The sequence below is a fragment of the Dreissena polymorpha genome, chromosome 11, assembly GCF_020536995.1.
Source record: "Dreissena polymorpha isolate Duluth1 chromosome 11, UMN_Dpol_1.0, whole genome shotgun sequence".
Classification (NCBI taxonomy): domain Eukaryota; kingdom Metazoa; phylum Mollusca; class Bivalvia; order Myida; family Dreissenidae; genus Dreissena; species Dreissena polymorpha.
In genome coordinates, this window is record NC_068365.1 from 41586725 (window position 1) to 41604252 (window position 17528).

The 17528-nt window shown below is 37.8% G+C and overlaps 2 protein-coding genes across 6 annotated transcripts in view; one reads left to right on the forward strand and one right to left on the reverse strand.

Annotated features, from left to right (window-relative positions):
• The window catches only part of LOC127850561 (uncharacterized), a 42651-nt gene that overhangs the window by 12161 nt on the left and 12962 nt on the right, over positions 1–17528 (reverse strand). The gene's annotated exons all lie outside the window — the stretch shown is intronic.
• The window catches only part of LOC127850572 (acidic phospholipase A2-like), a 69687-nt gene that overhangs the window by 3100 nt on the left and 49059 nt on the right, over positions 1–17528 (forward strand). The window contains exons 1-4 of one of the 4 annotated variants that reach the window (XM_052383701.1): positions 176–406; positions 897–1074; positions 1582–1703; positions 2221–2404. In XM_052383701.1, the coding sequence (XP_052239661.1) occupies positions 959–1074; positions 1582–1703; positions 2221–2354 (372 nt within the window). In that variant the 5' untranslated portion in view covers positions 176–406; positions 897–958 and the 3' untranslated portion in view covers positions 2355–2404. Of the gene's footprint in view, positions 1–173; positions 407–896; positions 1075–1581; positions 1704–2220; positions 2405–17528 lie in introns of those variants that run through there. The other 3 variants (XM_052383702.1, XM_052383704.1, XM_052383703.1) reach the window with 3 other exon arrangements.

Here is a 17528-nt window from a genome sequence, read left to right on the forward strand (position 1 = left end):
TCAGCTATTCTGAAAACTCTAACTATCATTTGTGTGTTTCTTTTTAGCGCACGGAGTTCATATTATAATATTTAAAGGTATGCGACATTTAAAGATGTTAAGACATATACACTGAAGACATTAAATAGTTAAATGTCAATAAAATGTTCGATAACAGGCCCTTTTAACACTGCCATTTACAGTAGCATGACCTTTGTGTTTGCGGTAGTGCACCAAACTACTTAAGCTGCTATCACTTTGACATCGTAATCAGATGCAGACAGGGTTATCGATAACCCTAGACCAGACGGACAAGACATTCGATCGGATGAAAAGACTGCGATGAGTTAGTGAATCTGTAAAGACATGCTGGATTTTAAATACATATGGAATATTTATTGGATCAGTTAATTAGTTTGCATCTTCGGTGAGTTAGTCTTTAAATACGTGTGTGTACGATCATTTGAAAAGTTTAATAAGAAGTTTGTGTATAAAATGCGCACAATATATTCAGCTATGTCCTTAACATCACTCGAGTGGTTTTTACAAACAGAGACATTACATAATGTGTTAATTAAGTAATTTACATTGCGTTGGAACACCATATAAAATATTACTTGCAATTAAAATCCTTGTTTTAAACATGCGACTTAATTATTATAACAAATCTCAATATTTTACATGTTCGAACTATTATTCGAATACTCCACATACCTTAAGCAACAAAGCATATATTGTATTATGATATATATATATATATATATATTATATATATATATATATATATATATATATATATATATATATATATATATATATATATATATATATATATATATATACATGTATTGGATAAGGATACATAATTCATAATCTGATCATCCAACATTTAACAATCGTTTTTATTAACGCTTCAGGCGTTTTCTCAACGTCACTTGACGCTAGCAGAGTGGGTCGCGTACGCCGAAACGCCTTTCAGATGTGTCACATGATCAACCAGCAGTACACGGGCCGCTCATGTCTCAGCTTCAACCCGTACGGCTGTTTCTGTGGGTATGGACAGAGGGGGAGTCAGACTGTGGATGATGCGGACAGGTGGGGCCGAGCGGATTAATAGGACGTTAAACTCAATCGACACATCTGTTTTACTAAATACCTCATAATCTGTGCCTTTAAGTAAAAACATAAATTAATTTAATTTATTTCGAAAATCATTACATTTTATCTAAAATGAGCAATGTTGGATGTATTGTTTGATAGGGGTCGTGATAAAAAAAATTAACATATGACGAAGTAAGACGATAACCTGAAACTGGTCTCGACATCATTTTTTTATAGTTTTCTTATTATGTGTAAGATTATCATGTCCATATTTTAAATAATGATTAGCGGATGGTAACGGTAAATTCTTTCAGTGTAATGTTTCTTCAGTTTCATTATTACTCAATGTGTGAACATTTTGCATCGGTGCGAATCTTTTATTGTAATAAAGTAGATGTTCATTACCTCCGAATTGACCCACAGTTTGTATGTACATGTATTATACATACACGTTTCTTTTTATAATGTCTTAATCCAACTATTCCCCTCTTTCAAATGAAGATGTTGCAAGGCCCACGACGATTGCTACGGGGAAGTCCACACGGAGCATCACATCAGCTTCTGGGGCGGCCTCTTTGTGGGATACAACCACCAGTGTACCGACACCGACTGTGTGTGCAAAGGTATACCAATGCGAATGCATGAATATCAAGAATTGAGGGCTGATATTTTATCACCACATCTTTGGGTCATATTTTATCACCATGTATTTGAGGTTATATTCTTTCAGCATGCGTTTGGGTGATATAATATGACCATTTATTTGATATGATATTATTCAAACCTTGGGATGATATTATTTCACCACTTTTTTTGGAGGGGGAGGGGGGAGCTGATATTGTATCACCATGTCTTTGGGGTGATATTCGTCCTGTGTGCAACATAAGGAATATTGTATCCATTTTGCCATTAAAAACACATAGTTAATCAGATATTCGCCCTCTTTAATTTCGTGTATTCGTAAAGCAGTGCTTCGTAAATGCAAATGTCTTTGTAACCATAACAGTCAAATAATTGAAAACCGCAAATGTTACGAAATGTAACGGTTAAATTATATCTAAAAAATGCTGACAACTTGCTGTCATTTCAAATCCAAAATGTGTAAGATTGTACAAAATGTATCATTTGTTATGTTTTCAGACGAGGCGAAGTGTGCCAGGAGGGTTTGTGACTGTGGCCTGCAGCTTGCCAAGTGTCTAGGCAAGTCAGAGTGTTCAATCCCCAGTACCAGCACTACGATCGCAGCCAGTGCGTCTGATGAGTCTGTCACGTGACTTTTCTTTGGGTCACGCAGATCCTCTTTGCAATCTCTTTCTGTATTACAGGGGGGCACGCGTATACGGGAGCTTACCGCGTTTAAGTGAGAAAGTTGTTGCAAAACTTCAAAGATGGCGTCGTTTGTTGGATTTTCTTAAACAAAGGGAGGATATTTTCACCCGGTAAGCCCCTTTGTATTTATAATTATTTTAAATGAAAACGCCGTTTCGGCTCTCCGGTGTGTGTGCTTCCCTCGGTTTTTTGTTTCAAGATCGTAGACGGCGGGATAAAAAAGTTATTGAAGGAAAACCGTCCACAAATCTGTTGTCTACTTACGGGACGTTCGAGAAATTGGATGTACAAATATCATTTTCTCTTATGATACACAGTATTGACACACGTGAACAGTAAAATATAAATAAAATCATGATTATTTTATTTTACCGACGCCGTTTTATCACTGATAATTAATTTATTGGCAAACATTATTGGTTTAACCCCCTTATTTGGAACTGACTTCCTTTTAAGCACATTTTGGGACCTGACTTCCAAATAACAAACAGCTCTTTTATATGTAAAAGAGCTTGACATGATATACCTACCCATCTTAAATAAAGTGTATATGTGTACTTCAATATTATAGTTTTATAGCATGTTACGTGGTGCAATATAAGTGTTTTCTTAATCATGTTACTTACTGTAGAATAATAATAATGCTGTTCGAAAAACCTGCCGACCAATTGAATCAATTCACATATTTTCAAGAAGATGGGTTGTGTGGTGGCTGATGTACGAGATAATAGAACGTTTATCTTTCAGTAATATTATAATTAATTTCATGTATTTTATGACGTGTCGAACTTATTCTGCTATGAACTTTTTTTAACCATTCTTTTACTGTCTTTTCAGATGATGCAGGTTAAAGGGCGAAAATAAGTGCATCTTACGTTGCAGTATATGTTATGAGGAATTTTACATCAGGGGAGGATTGAGATATCATGCCCCATTCATGGACCACATGAGTTTAAATGTAGAATATGCAAGAAAGAATCCTTCAACAGAGCCGGACTAAAACAGCAAATAAAAAACATGAACATAACAAAACATGTACAGCTGATGTTTGTAGTGTTTTTGTTTTATTTATAAAGTCTACATAGACACGTCTGACATATAATTGCTATGAGTGCTACTTACTTACACGTTTTATTCCGTATATGTCATGATGCTAGTTCCTCACTTTGTTATGAAAATAAACCATTATCTGTGTTACGTTATTTCTTCCTACGATGTCTCTGCATAAATTTTCAATTGTATTCAGCACTTACATACATGATAAAAAAAGATTTGGGTCGGATTTAATTCGTTATGCATTTGACATATTAACATTACTAACGATTAGAAGGCAATGTTAGGAACAAACGAAATAATTTTTCTAAGTGAACCAATACTTTATTCCCTCAATACAACAGTCATAAATAATATGTCTTCACATAGGTATAAAAGAGAAAACATACATGTATAACAATTATATTGATCACTTCTACTGAAATCATATCGTGTATTGCATTTGCACAAATCTTTTCATCCACTACAAATTCACTTTTTGCGATTATAATATAGTGACCAACGCATAACTGGTTTAAAAGAAGGTCGTCCAAAATGTGTCACATCAACGTCACATACATGTATCAGTATCGTTATGGTAAAACGCGTCAAATGTCATTGTATCAAATAAACAATTCATATTTAAGTATCATAAAAAACATCCACCGATATGCATCTTCTAAGCAGATGTCAGGTATTCCAAATTGCCTCATGTATTCCGAATCGCAACAATGGCAGTATTTGGTTACATCAACCTTATACTAGTATCAAACCGGCTTTACCCTCTTCTGTTTTTCATTACACTTTATTGCACGTATATGTGATTGTTTGGCAAGGTACTTCGACGTAATCTTTTTTGTTTGATAGGTGGGTTTTCATGTACCTATCGCATTCTAGAGCGGTACACACTTCGTTACGCCGTCTTTTTTTTTAATCTTGGCATCCTCAACATATATAACTGGCGTCTAGATATCTGGAAATAGTAAGCATTGTATTCCGTTGCATGCATAATCAAACATAAGTATGTCCATATGTGTTAAAATAAACAGGTAAGAATTACAGTGTGTTTATAATACCGTCGAATGTCTTATATTACACACACTAAATGTTAGCGTTAAGTATGCGATAAAACATATAATAATACAAATTAATAATAAAACAATTAATAGAAAAAAGAAAACTCTTGATTTCTTCAAGTGAAAATGTTTTCCAAGACATTCTCACCAATGCGGAATTCATTCACGAAAGTTATTTCGCATACAACCTTGTAACATAGGAAAGAGGTATTAATCATTTGGAAGTCAGATCCCAAAATGTGCTTAAAAGGAAGTTTAGTTCCAAAAATAGGGGTTAACCCGTTATAATTCGGCATTAAATGAATTAATAGACATAACAACGCGTCGAGATAATAAAATATTCGTGATTTATGTTATATTTTACTGTACACATGCACAAATACTGTTTATTATGAGAGAAAATGATATTCGAACATCCAACATCTCGAAGGTCAAGAAATTAAACAACAAATTTGTCGACGGTTTTGCTTCAATAACTTTTTTATTCCGACGTCTACGGTTTTGAAACAAAAAACCGAGGGGAGCACAAACACCGTAGAGCCGAAAAGGCTTATTTATTTAAAAGAAATATAAATATAAAGTGGCTAACCGGGTGAAAATATCCGCTACTCTTTCACGAAAAACACTTAAACGACGCCATCTTTGAAGATTTGCAACAACTTTCTCACTTAAACGCGGTAAGCTCCCGTATACGCGTGCCTCCCTGTATTTTAAATGCTGATACGTGTAACTGGATTCAGGATTTACATGTGTACATTGATGTACAGTCCAGGAAAGTACTTTTGGCAAGCAGTGAATTGTTTGGCAAGCGATACGATTTTTATGCAGTGATAAATTACCTTGTGTTACACTATATTAAGGATAAAGTCTTCCTTGATAGATCTGCCTATACTTTCCAGTATGTTGTTTTTTCTCCGAACTGCACAGCCGGCGTTCTAGTGGGATTATTTGCATTTATTATCATTATCTAAGTGTTATATCTAGTTGTCCTCTTTAAAATGATGACGACTTATCACCACACACGTGCTTTAGCAAATTTTTTCTGTGTAAGACATTAATGAAGTAATGATAGTAAACGTTGTGTTCTATTTATTAAAACATTAAAGAATCTGGTATTGATTATTTCAATAGGTGCGTATGTATATACATGTATTGTTGCAGTGATGTCTTCAGATGATATGTATTAATATATATATATATATATATATATATATATATATATATATATATATATATATATATATATATATATATATCAAGTCGTTGTTTTCCTTTTCACAAATTTCGTGCTTTATGAACGTGAAACCTCTAGACGTTACTCCAACATTAACAATAGAGATATGAATAATAATACAAAACCTAAAATGTCGGATAAGCGCCTGCATGCTTGATATATGGTGTTGATTATTTGAAGTCAGATTTACCAACGTGGACTACGGAAATGTTAATGCTTATAAATAAAGTTGTGTAAAGAAAGTGGTTGAAAGGTGATAATGGTTAGTATATTCGAGCACGTTTGATATCTTAAACAAAAGTATGTCTCTAGGTCAATAACTTAATTTATCAAACAGTTTTATAATGTTTACTGCAGACCGAAGAAAACTGACATTTACGATTAACAATTAAATTTCAGTCGTTATCATGGTATTTTGTTCTATAATTGTTTCAATATAATGTAAGTCAAAGCTAAAGTGTTTATAAATATATTCATCATTGAACAGTGTCAATTTATATTACAATTACATACATAGAAAACACTTGTGAATGTGCAACATATCGTGGCTCATATTCTGACAAACATTTAATTAAGAGGTTGTTATTTTATAAATCATATTGTGGAGGCTAATCAGACTTAGTTTATTAGTTTTTCGGTGGTAAGACAGGCTTACGGACGATCGGGGGTGGGGATGATGTAGGGGGGGGGGAGAGATAAACAAAATGCGATAAATACATCCTGTTATTAGCGAACCAAATGTATATGTGATTTATTTATTGTTGAGTAAATTAGTGACCGGGATTGATGTAGATGTCTCTTTATACACGACGCCGCATTACGGATTGTATTGTTGAACATTGATTAATGTCATAATAGCATGGAATAATACGTATATCTCTATCGTATAAATGAAACATTGTACACACTTAGTATTTAATAAGATATGTTTAGGAACATCAGAGAATAACAAAATAAGATGAATAATAAGATAAATAATATTACCATAGCAAGGTTACTTAGGCTGGAACAGAACAGTAAGAAAGCTCCTTTATTGACGCTGCAAGATGTTACGGTCTAACATAATTTGAGATGTTCATTACATTAAGGTGATGTTCATTAAAGTAGTGCGTATTGTTAATTCCATTACATTCAAATACACACATGTCAGACTCAATTCCTTCATACACATATCAGCAGTGATAAATGATGGATACCACAGTTTCACTCTTTACTCTTGAACTTCATCTCAGTGAGTTCTGCAAATCAAGCGATCCAATTTTACAAAATTTCGAAACGTGGTCTATATATTGTCAAATTAAACGTTTCTTGTCAGGATTCAATATTTATTTATTATCAAGTGCTACTTCTAGAGTAATTAATTTAGTTTTAAGATGTGACATGAATACCCTATTTTTATAACATTCTTCCTTCAATTTTGAAATTGGTCTAGATGTTGTAAAGATAATTATACTTTCCAATAATGATCGGTCGCATAAAGTGCACTTAAGAGTAGTTACATGCTATATATTGATTTCGCCAGATAAACGAAGAAGGACATAGACTAACCACACAAGCTCACATGAAGTACTCTGTGCTGAGATAAACATCAAAGATGCCAATCATAATGGGGCAGAAGTATAAATTAATTCCAAAAGACGCTCGTTAGTTCCTTTAATTAACAAGGAACCCAGCGAAATACTAATGAAGTCCCGAGTGACCACCAGCTACGTCTGTAGTTGCATCGGGTTAACAAGCTAGCTAGACGTCATCCCCGACCGTTAGGTCAACTAGAATAAACGTGGATCCCTCGTTCCATCGATCAGGCACTGGGTTAATATAGATGTAGTCAATGTCTTCTGAGAGCGAATTCCGCACCATCTTGACAAAGACAGTTTTCCCGGTTGTACCGATAGTGTCATACTGAATGCATATGTTCCGTTCTTTAAACAAGTGACAAGATATATGTGTTCGCCATTAAACATTTACTGATAGAGGACATAATAATGCAGATGTGTAAAGACTTGCAAAAAATTATATGTTATAACTATCACAATACCCGTGTAGTAGAAACAGAAATATTATTCCAACAAACATTGGTGCGCGGAAAACTCCATGTCTGGTGTCGTATGCCACTTTAGTATCAAGTATTTCGTGGTCGAAGATAACCGGAGCTTCTCCTGTACACTGAACGTCTTTCGTTAGAGATGCCATAAATGCAACGTATTTACTCGAAGCTGCGTTTGTTGATTACAGGAAGTTGATTATTGCAAGGGATGTTTCTTACATAGTGATACTATTATCATATCAGATTATCAAACCCGCAGAAAAATATTTTTATCCAGCGAGAGAACTAACTATGAATTATAATTACTTGAGAGGGATTATATTATTTTACACGTAGGCATTTGTTTTTGTTTTTTTAAGATTTAATACAATATAAAGAAGTGAAATACAAGACTTAACTTAACACGTGTAATAACACAGCAATTTTAAATCAGCTCTAAAGAAGGATCATAGATAGAGCGGTCTAAGTCAAATAAGTAGTATGCTGTACTGCTTTAATCACTTTAAAAGCTGGTTTGTATTATTCAGTGAACCACTGCTTGCACCAGCAATATACTTTTTAAAACTATTTTTTTAGTTTTGTCAGATATTATATGCATTACGTTATATGGCTTTTATAAAAATCAAAGTACTGACAGTACTGGTGTGACGATACTTTTGAGAGGATGGATATAAAAGCATCAAGTTAAGTTTATCTACATCACCACAATCACCACAATTGTGTATGTTGGTACGAAAAAAAAAATTGGTAAAAAAAATTTGCGAAAAACATTTGGGTATGAAAACAAATTTGGGTACGAAAAAATATTTGGGTACGAAAAAATATTTGGGAACAAAAAAATTGGGACCGAAAAAAAATTGGGTACGAACAAAAAATTGGGGATGAAAAAAAAATTGGGTACGAAAAAAAAATTGGGTACGAAAAATTTTAGGTACGGAAAAAAAATTGGGGGAACGGGAAAGTAGTACCTGTGGGGAACTTGACCCACACTCGCACATTTTCGACCCTTTCCGTCAAACATCAGATAAGTTCCTCGAAGGCAATAGTATGAATACACATTTCGGAAGCGGTAATGCGGTCCTACCTACGCGCGTCAAAATGTAAGCGAAATATGTACACAAGTCTGTCAGGAATGATTGAATTAACGAAGAAAATCGTTTTTTGATGTAAGTTTTTTGAAGAAATGTGCAGAAAATATATTAAACAAGAGCTGTGTTTGTGAAACACAATGCCCCCTGCTGCGCAGCTTTGAAGCAATATATTTTACTTTTGACCTTGAAGGATGACCTTGACCTTTCACCATTCAAAATGTGCAGCTCCATGACATACACATGCTTGTCGAATATGGAGTTGCTATCTTCAATATTGCAAAATTTGACCTTTGACCTTGACCTTGAAGGATGACATTGACCTTTCACCAATCAATATGTGCAGCTCTATGAGATACGCATGCACGCCAATATTGAAACAGTTATGGCCAATGTTAAAGTTTTCGGACAGACAGACAGACGCTTTATATTTGACATTTGACCTTGAAGGATGACCTTCACCTTCACCTTTCACAACTGAAAATGTGCAATTCCATGAGATGCACATGTATGCCAAATATCAAGTTGCTATGTTCATTATTAAAAAAGTTATGGCCATTAAAGTTTTCGGACGGACGGACAGACTGACACACTGACTGACTGACTGACAGTTCAACTGATATAGGCCACCCTACCGGGGGCATAAAAAGCAATGGCGATATTTTTCTCAGCCACATAATTGTTAATAGTTTGATATCACAAAATGAAAGTGAAAGTAGAACTGTCAAAAATGACAACCTGTCAACGTGTTGTTTTTGCTGGCACGAGAGGGCGATTACACTCAATGTGTTAACATTTTGACCATAGGCTTTGTCAATGACCTTTATAGTATGGGTAGCTTTGATATTATTTATTGCTATCATGTAACTGCATGATTGTGTATATGTTTACAATACACATTTAGCATAAATAATGATATAAATATACTGATTGAGCTTATAATAATCTGAGAACTATAGCCAGGTCAATTAAGGACTTAAAATACAATTTTGTGTCCTGATTTCATGAAGAAATGACCATGCATGTCCTAGATTTCAAATTCAAGGCCCTGGTGTGACACATTGGTAGCATTACCGTTAAACTGTTACCAGGCTTATGAATTTAGTTTTTATTGAACTATCTAAGGAAATCTAAATCAGGCACTGATTTTTCTTGTTTTAATACAGTCATAGATCAGTTGTGGCCTCTAAGTAATGACCAATTTTTGCTTACTTGTCACACCCTTAAAACTTTCCACACGTCTATAATAGCAAATCTGGATTTAGGTGATCTTCAATGGTACATTTAAACTTTAGCTCTGTTACAAGAGTGCTGGTAAAGTCCGGTCACATATTTAAATCTAGGCCATGTCAAAATCAAAGTGTCAAAGACAAATGAAAGATGCGTTTATTAATTATTGTCCAGTTGTTTACAACTGCTGTAAGTTTTTATATAATATGACTGATGAACATCATGTGAGAGAAAATTCACATTATCATTGTATATCAGGTTTAGCAGACTTTTAGATAACAAAGTATGCTAGTTTTCAATGTCGCTTCTGGGGATCAAACCCGTAGGGCTTTTAGGAAGATTCTGAAATTTTCGATCCCTCGAGAGCAACCAAACCAAAAATTAAGTCAAATATTGCCGACTCAGTTTTTTGAGTCGGTTCATGAGGGATAATGGAGCTCGATTGGTCATTGTCGGCTCTGGTACTACTTACATGTACCCCGGGTACTCTTAAGTATACTTACATGTACCCTGGGTACTCTAAGTATACTTACATGTACCCCAGGTACGGTAAATAAACGGAATTGTACTCGGTCTATATTAGACTGTACCCGAGTTGTATTCGCGCCCAAAATCCGATGTTGTAAAACGCGCAACCGATTATCTTAAACACACTCCTCTTCAAAAAACACTGCATCAACATGCTTTTTGAGTATGTGTTCCGATAATATAGAGGCCATTCTACAGAAAATTGACATAAATGTGCAGGGCTTTACACTAAGGCACATCCGAACGACATTCACTGCCTGTACCTTGGTCCGGGCTAGCCAATGTCCCAGGAACATGCCCGACCGGTCGTGTGTATTTTGGGCGGGATTATATGTTCTATATCAATAAACTGCGTTTTAAATAAGCTTTTCAAAGATGCACAAATCTTGATACAGTACGATCAGATGACAATTAAATCCCAGAGTGAGTTCGGAGACAACGAACGGATCGTATCTCGAAATAGATTCGGAACCCCCTGATTGCAATCAAAAAAGGCCGACAATTCAGAAAATCCCCGGTGTTTTTCCTGGTAAAACACGTCAGTACCTATTTTTAAACGGAATGCCGCTAGACACGGTTTTTGATTGGTTTCCTCGAAGTGACGTGTTTTCTCAATGAAAATACGTTTGAAACTAAAAGCCGGGATCGCCCAGGATCGTCCGGAATGATGAAGGTATAAAACTCGACATTAACACAAAGTAACTATAAAATTAATAGTTATTTATCAAATTTAAATAATTTTAATTTGTTGTCATTATGGAAAAGTTATTCCATCCTTTAGACGATTAATAAATCCATTTAGAGGAAGATAGAGACTTTATTTAGATTAGAAGTGTTTTGACAATATTTTTTACGCAATTCAATTAGCAAAACTAATATTAATGGTCGATCACGGCTTTTAGTAGAGAGTTAACCCTGTACAATTGTTACAACTACCGTAACACGTTATTTATTTTGCTTATCACTTACCATTTCTTTTAAGACGGTAACCCGGCAATCTATGTAAAAAAGGTTTTAACGTTCATGTCGTTGTTTAAGTTTGGCTTTACAGGTGGGCACGGGGATTCCTCGGATACGAAAAGAAAAGGGAAGGAGGAAAGTAAGAGAAAGTATGAGTAAATAAAAAAAAACAATAAAATTTCTCCAGAAATGGCGTGAAGATTACAAATAGTTGTCTTAAATAGATGAATATTAAATTCAATAGCATTATATAGTAAGGCAAGCTAATAAGAATGATTTAATCATAATTGCGCATCTCCAAGCACAAGAAAATACAAGTTGAATGATAAATATAAAGGTTTTTATAATACTTGGGTCAGGGCACATGAAAGATTGGTCAGGGCTAGTAGGTTCTGCATTTACTAGCCCGAACGGGCTAGTTGAAAAAAGTTAGTGTTAAGCCCTGATGTGTTATATATAATTATTACAAAAAAATAGTCGACAACAACTGATATAGGGTTAAATTTCCCGGGTACATTCTAGTATATTTACCGTACCCGGGATACATGTAAGTATACTTAAGAGTACCCGGGGTACATGTACGTAGTACCCGAGCTGACAATGAACAATCGAGCGATACTGGAAGGTGCAACATCTCTCACGGCCCCTAGCATCGCCTTTAGCAGTATTCAATTCTCAACAGGAAAGTGCTGGAGTCATTGATCCCGAGGGACAAGAAAAACAATTGATTAATGTTCGAAATAAATAATTTGATTAATGACAATTCTATTATTTGAGCCAGGTCACAGAAAAAGCGCAGTCAAATCAGTATCCAATTAAATTATTTGTTATTGTCAGAAAAACGCTTTTAAGCAAACAGCTTTCAAGCGACTGCAGGCTGATCTAGATCCAAACTGGCCACAATCGCTTAATGTTTCTTTTACTTCTTCTTCTTCTTCTTCTTCTTCTTCTTCTTCTTCTTCTTCTTCTTCCAGTAATGTACAGGTCGCCTCTGGGGCAGTTTCGTACATGGGAGTTTATGTACAGGGACGTGTGCACGGCGCGCAATAATATACAGTGCTGATTAAAAGGTTAAAAACATCTGCCTCTCGGGCCTACCGCTGCGCCGACAGGCCCCTCTTGAAGGCCTCTACGCTGTCTGCTATGGTGCCCGGCGATGGGTGCTGGTTCCACAGTCTGATGGCGGAGGGAAAGAAGTACTTGTAGACGTCTGTCCGACAGAAGGGTAGCAAGAAGCGTGTGCAGTTGCCCCTTGTGCTTGTGGTAGTCGGGTTGAAGAAGGTCTCTGGTTGGATGTCAATGAGGAAGTGTGTTATTCTGTACAACATTACAAGTTTGGCTTTTGAGCGTCGTTCGGCAAGGGGCTGCCACCCAAGGTTTGACACCATTAAGCTGGTGCTGCTTGTAGTGTGGTAGTCTCCCTTGACGAATCTGGCTGCTCGGCGTTGGACAGCTTCCAATTGGTTGATGTTTGTCTTAGTGTGGGGGTCACAGGAAGTTCCTGCGTACTCTAGGATTGGCCTGACAAGGGTCTGGTAACACTGTGCCTTTATATCACGTGGGCAGCTTGTCAGGTTTCTCCTGAGGAAAGCGAGGCTGTTGTTTGCTTTCTTTGCGGTCGTGGCTACATGCGTGTTCATGGTCAGCTTCTCGTCGATATGGACTCCGAGGTATGTTCCTCCCTTCACTACCTTGAGATCCCTACCATGGATGGAGTAGGTAGAACGGATGGGGTTTCTCTTCCTTGTGATCTGGATGACCTCACATTTAGATGGGTTGAAGGACATCAACCAGTCCCGTTCCCATTTCTGTAGCCTGTCCAGGTCCTCTTGCAGGGCCTTTGCGTCCTGTACGCAGCGGATCTTCCTGTACAAGAGGCTATCGTCTGCGAAGAGGCGAGTTGGTGATGTTGTCTGTAGTGGAAGGTCATTGATGTAGAGGAGTAAGAGAAGTGGGCCGATGACAGATCCTTGGGGCACTCCAGAAGTGACGGGTGCTGTGTCGGAAGACTTCCCTTCCACCAGGACTTGCTGGGACCTGTTACTTAGGAAGCTGCGAATCCACTGGAGCTGGCTTCCCCTGATGCCATAATAACTTAGTTTGCTGGCGAGTCTTTCGTGTGGGACCTTATCGAAGGCCTTGCTAAAGTCGAGCAAGATTGCGTCGATCTGTTCTCCCTCCTCCAGAGCTTTGGCTTTGTCATTTATGGTAAGGATGAGTTGGCTTTCCGTGGATCTCCTCTTCCTGAACCCATGTTGTTGGTCGGTGAGGATCCGATGTTTGTCGAGGTGGGTCATTATTTGGCTGTGGAGGATGTGCTCAATCAGCTTGCTGCAAACACAGGTTAGTGAGATAGGCCTGTAGTTGGCGGGGTCACTGCGGTCACCTTTTTTAAATATTGGGATGACATTTGCATGTTTCCAATCTGATGGCACTTCCCCTTGGTCGAGTGGGGCAGAGAAGAGTAGTGTGAGGACTGGTGCCAGTTCTTGGGCGAAGTCTTTCAGGAACTTGGTGGGGATGCTGTCCGGACCTGTTGCCTTGTGTGGGTCAAGGTTCGCCAGAAGCTTCCTTGTTCCTTCCTCTCCAATGGTGAAGCTGGGCATGTCTGGGAAATGGGTATCTCCAGGTGATGGAATTTGTGTTGAGTCCTCACTTGTGAATACTCTGCAAAACTGGTCGTTTAGTATGGTCGCTTTGGTGGTTGGGTCGCTGTGTGCCAATCCATCTTGCTTCAGGGGCGATATGCCACAACTGTCGCATCTCTTGGATTTGACCAATGTGTACAGTTTCTTTGGGTTTCGGTCTGTGGTCACCATGTCCCTTATGTATGTGTTGTAGGCCCTCCTGCACTCATGTTGTGTCTCTTTGCAAGCCTGTTTGTAGAGAAGCTTGTCTGCCTCTGAGCGGGTAGATCTTGCCCTAAGATAGGCCCTCTTCTTTCTTCTAGAGAGACGCTTCGTTTTCTGGGAAATCCAGGGTTGATTGAAGCGTGTAGAGGTCATCTTTGAGGGCACATGGGTTTGGAGAGAGGTCTCGACAAAGTCTCTGAATGTCTTCCATAGGATGTTGATGTTGGTTTCTTTGGTGTATCTCGATGTGTAGTCTCTGCTGAAGTCTAGTATGGCTGAGCTAATCTCTGTTGTATTGGCATTTTTCCAAAGCAGGATCTTCCTAGGGGAGGGTTTCAGTCTGGCTGCTGTGGATCTGGCCTGTATGAAGACAGCTTCGTGGTCGCTGATGCCTGGTAATGGTTTACAGCGCTCTATGAGGGACGGACGGTTTGTTAGGAAGAGGTCTAGGGTGTTGTTACCTCTCGTGGGGAAGTCAACCATCTGTTCGGAGCCTGTGTCCATCACCGCATCCAGGAATGTTTGGCTTATCTGCTTGGAGTAGCTGTTGCTGGAGATGGTGTTCCTGTCCCAGTCAATGTCTGGTAGGTTTATATCACCTGCTAGCCATATAGTCGAGTTGGGGTAGGAAAGGTGGAGCTGAAGGAACTGGGTGCATGCCTCTTCCGTGTAAGAAAGATCGGAGATTGGTGGTCGATACATCAATGCAATGATGAGTGGGTCTTGCCCCTGCATATGAATGATGCAGCTGTAAACTCTGCAGACGTGCTGAGATTCAGGTCGGTACCTATTATCGTCTCTTTGGAGGCTATGATGACGCAACCATGCCTGTCTTGAGTGCGATCTCTCCTTGAGATAACATGGTATCCTGCTGGGAGTATTTCTATTTCGTAGACTGCAGGGTATATCCAGGTCTCGCTGCCGATTATAATGTCAGTGTCTATTTCCTCGAGTAGGAGCCAGAATGATGTGCGTTTGGCACGCATACTCTGAAAGTTAACAACTAGCACTCGCATGCTGGTAGGGCTATTGGGGGTTGGTCTTTGCTTTACTGGCGAAGATGTATGTTGGGGGGGACCCTATGGAGCTACCCTCTGAGTGGAATGAGGTAGTAGTATGGCAAGTGTCTGGTGAGTGTGGCATGTTAGAGAGGATGCTATATGTGTTCTCTGTGGCTATAGAAGTATGGACAGAGTCTGCTGACATGGTGTTGAATAGTGTGCTGGAAAAGTTAGGTAATCCACAGCTGCAACAAATCCAACTGACGTTCGAAGTGAGGCCTTTATAGACGGTGTTTGGCATCCCCATGCAGCTGGTGTGAAACCAGGTATCGCATGTGTCACACGCTACGGCACGTTGGTTTGATTTGCAAGGTTTTCCGCAGACGCCGCAAGGGAATTTGATATTTGGACCTGGATTCGGATGGCAATCCCCGGATATCTTGATCAGGCGAGTGGCTAAGTTCCATTGTTTATGACTTTTTCCAAGTGGCAGGGGCTGTGAGCCAAGGATAACCAGGCAGATGGTTATATGAGTGAATGCAACCTTACCAATACCTGTTTTTAGGTCGTAGGCGTGCTGGAGACACCGTGGTGAAGTTTTACCGGTCCACTGTTTACACCGGAAGTCGGGATTTCTTGTCTGCGCTAGAGCAAAAAAGTCGTACTAAGCAACAAGGTACTCGGTAGAACCGTGATTTTCGTTTTGAGCTGACGAAAGGTACTCTTAGGAATAGTCCTGAGGGGTACTCCTTTCCCGAGCAACGGCAGTGCCCGAGAAAAAGAATAATTTTCTACTCTGTCTGAACAGTTAGTGCGCGACGTGCAAACGACCTTGACACAGTTCATTTAACTTTAAAATGATAAAAAGTACTAACACTAAGAAAGAGTACTAACCAGTAAAGAGTTTGAAATCAATGTTGAATCTCAGGATAGCTTGGTGATCTGCAAATCCCCGATGAAATGTTGATATCGGGTATCATAGTCATTCAATACGTCGCAAAATGCTCGAATACAATTCATAAAGCACAATGTGACTTATATTGATAACTAAAAGTACCAGTAATCAGTATGCCAGTTTTGCCGTGTCAAGCTGTTACGATCCCGAAAGTCCTTCATTCACATCGAGTATATATCCTTCGAATTCCAACTATTGTTGTCATAACCGGAGATTTAGTGAATAAATAATTCATATATCCTAAATGACAGCTTCTAAATAGCGAAACAAACCAATGTATGCAATAAGAAAGTTTTGAATCGAGACTCTCATTAAGGCGGCCATTGTTGAATGTTAAAACACGAACGACAACTCTACCAGGAGAATGTTATCAATGCTCCTACGCAGTGGCGTATGCAAAAGGGAAGTAACTGAAAAATCGAGTTATCTCAATCGGACTGGCTCGGTCTTTTACATAGGCCGCCATTGTGAAATTTTTTAGGGTGATTATCAAACCTTGGACGATGCTGTTCGCATCGTCAATAAAGTGTATTAGGATATACATTTAATATACACTGCTACATGTTAGTTCGTGTTTGCTACAAATAAAATCATGTAAATGGTAAATGTATTGAAGTTATATTGAAATCCTTTAATACATAAGGAAAATTATTACTCAAAAAGCTGTTGTTTTTTAGATTAACATGCTTTAATCGACCTTTGACATTAAGTTATGATATTAATGTTAAACATGCGACCTTTAAATACGACAGTGACAATTATATTTATAACCAACCACAAGTGTGCATCCAATAAGCAAACAAAAGTTAAGGTATGGTACTTTCATAAAATCATATCCCCTAAATTCCTCTTCGTGTGTGTGTGGGGGGTAGAGGGAACTGCTATCAGTTTCAAGCATGTGTTTTATTTAGTTAATATACATGTAAATTGATATATCAGATTGATGTATTATTGACCAACATGACAGAGCGGTTCAAAGTGAAAAACAAATATTTCTTAGACCGTTAGCATTGGATAACTGTATTTTTTGTAAAACGTTTTTGTGAGACCTATGTTGTGTAATATTTAATCTGCTATAATTATTTGAATAATAAAAATACAGTTTAATCAATTAAT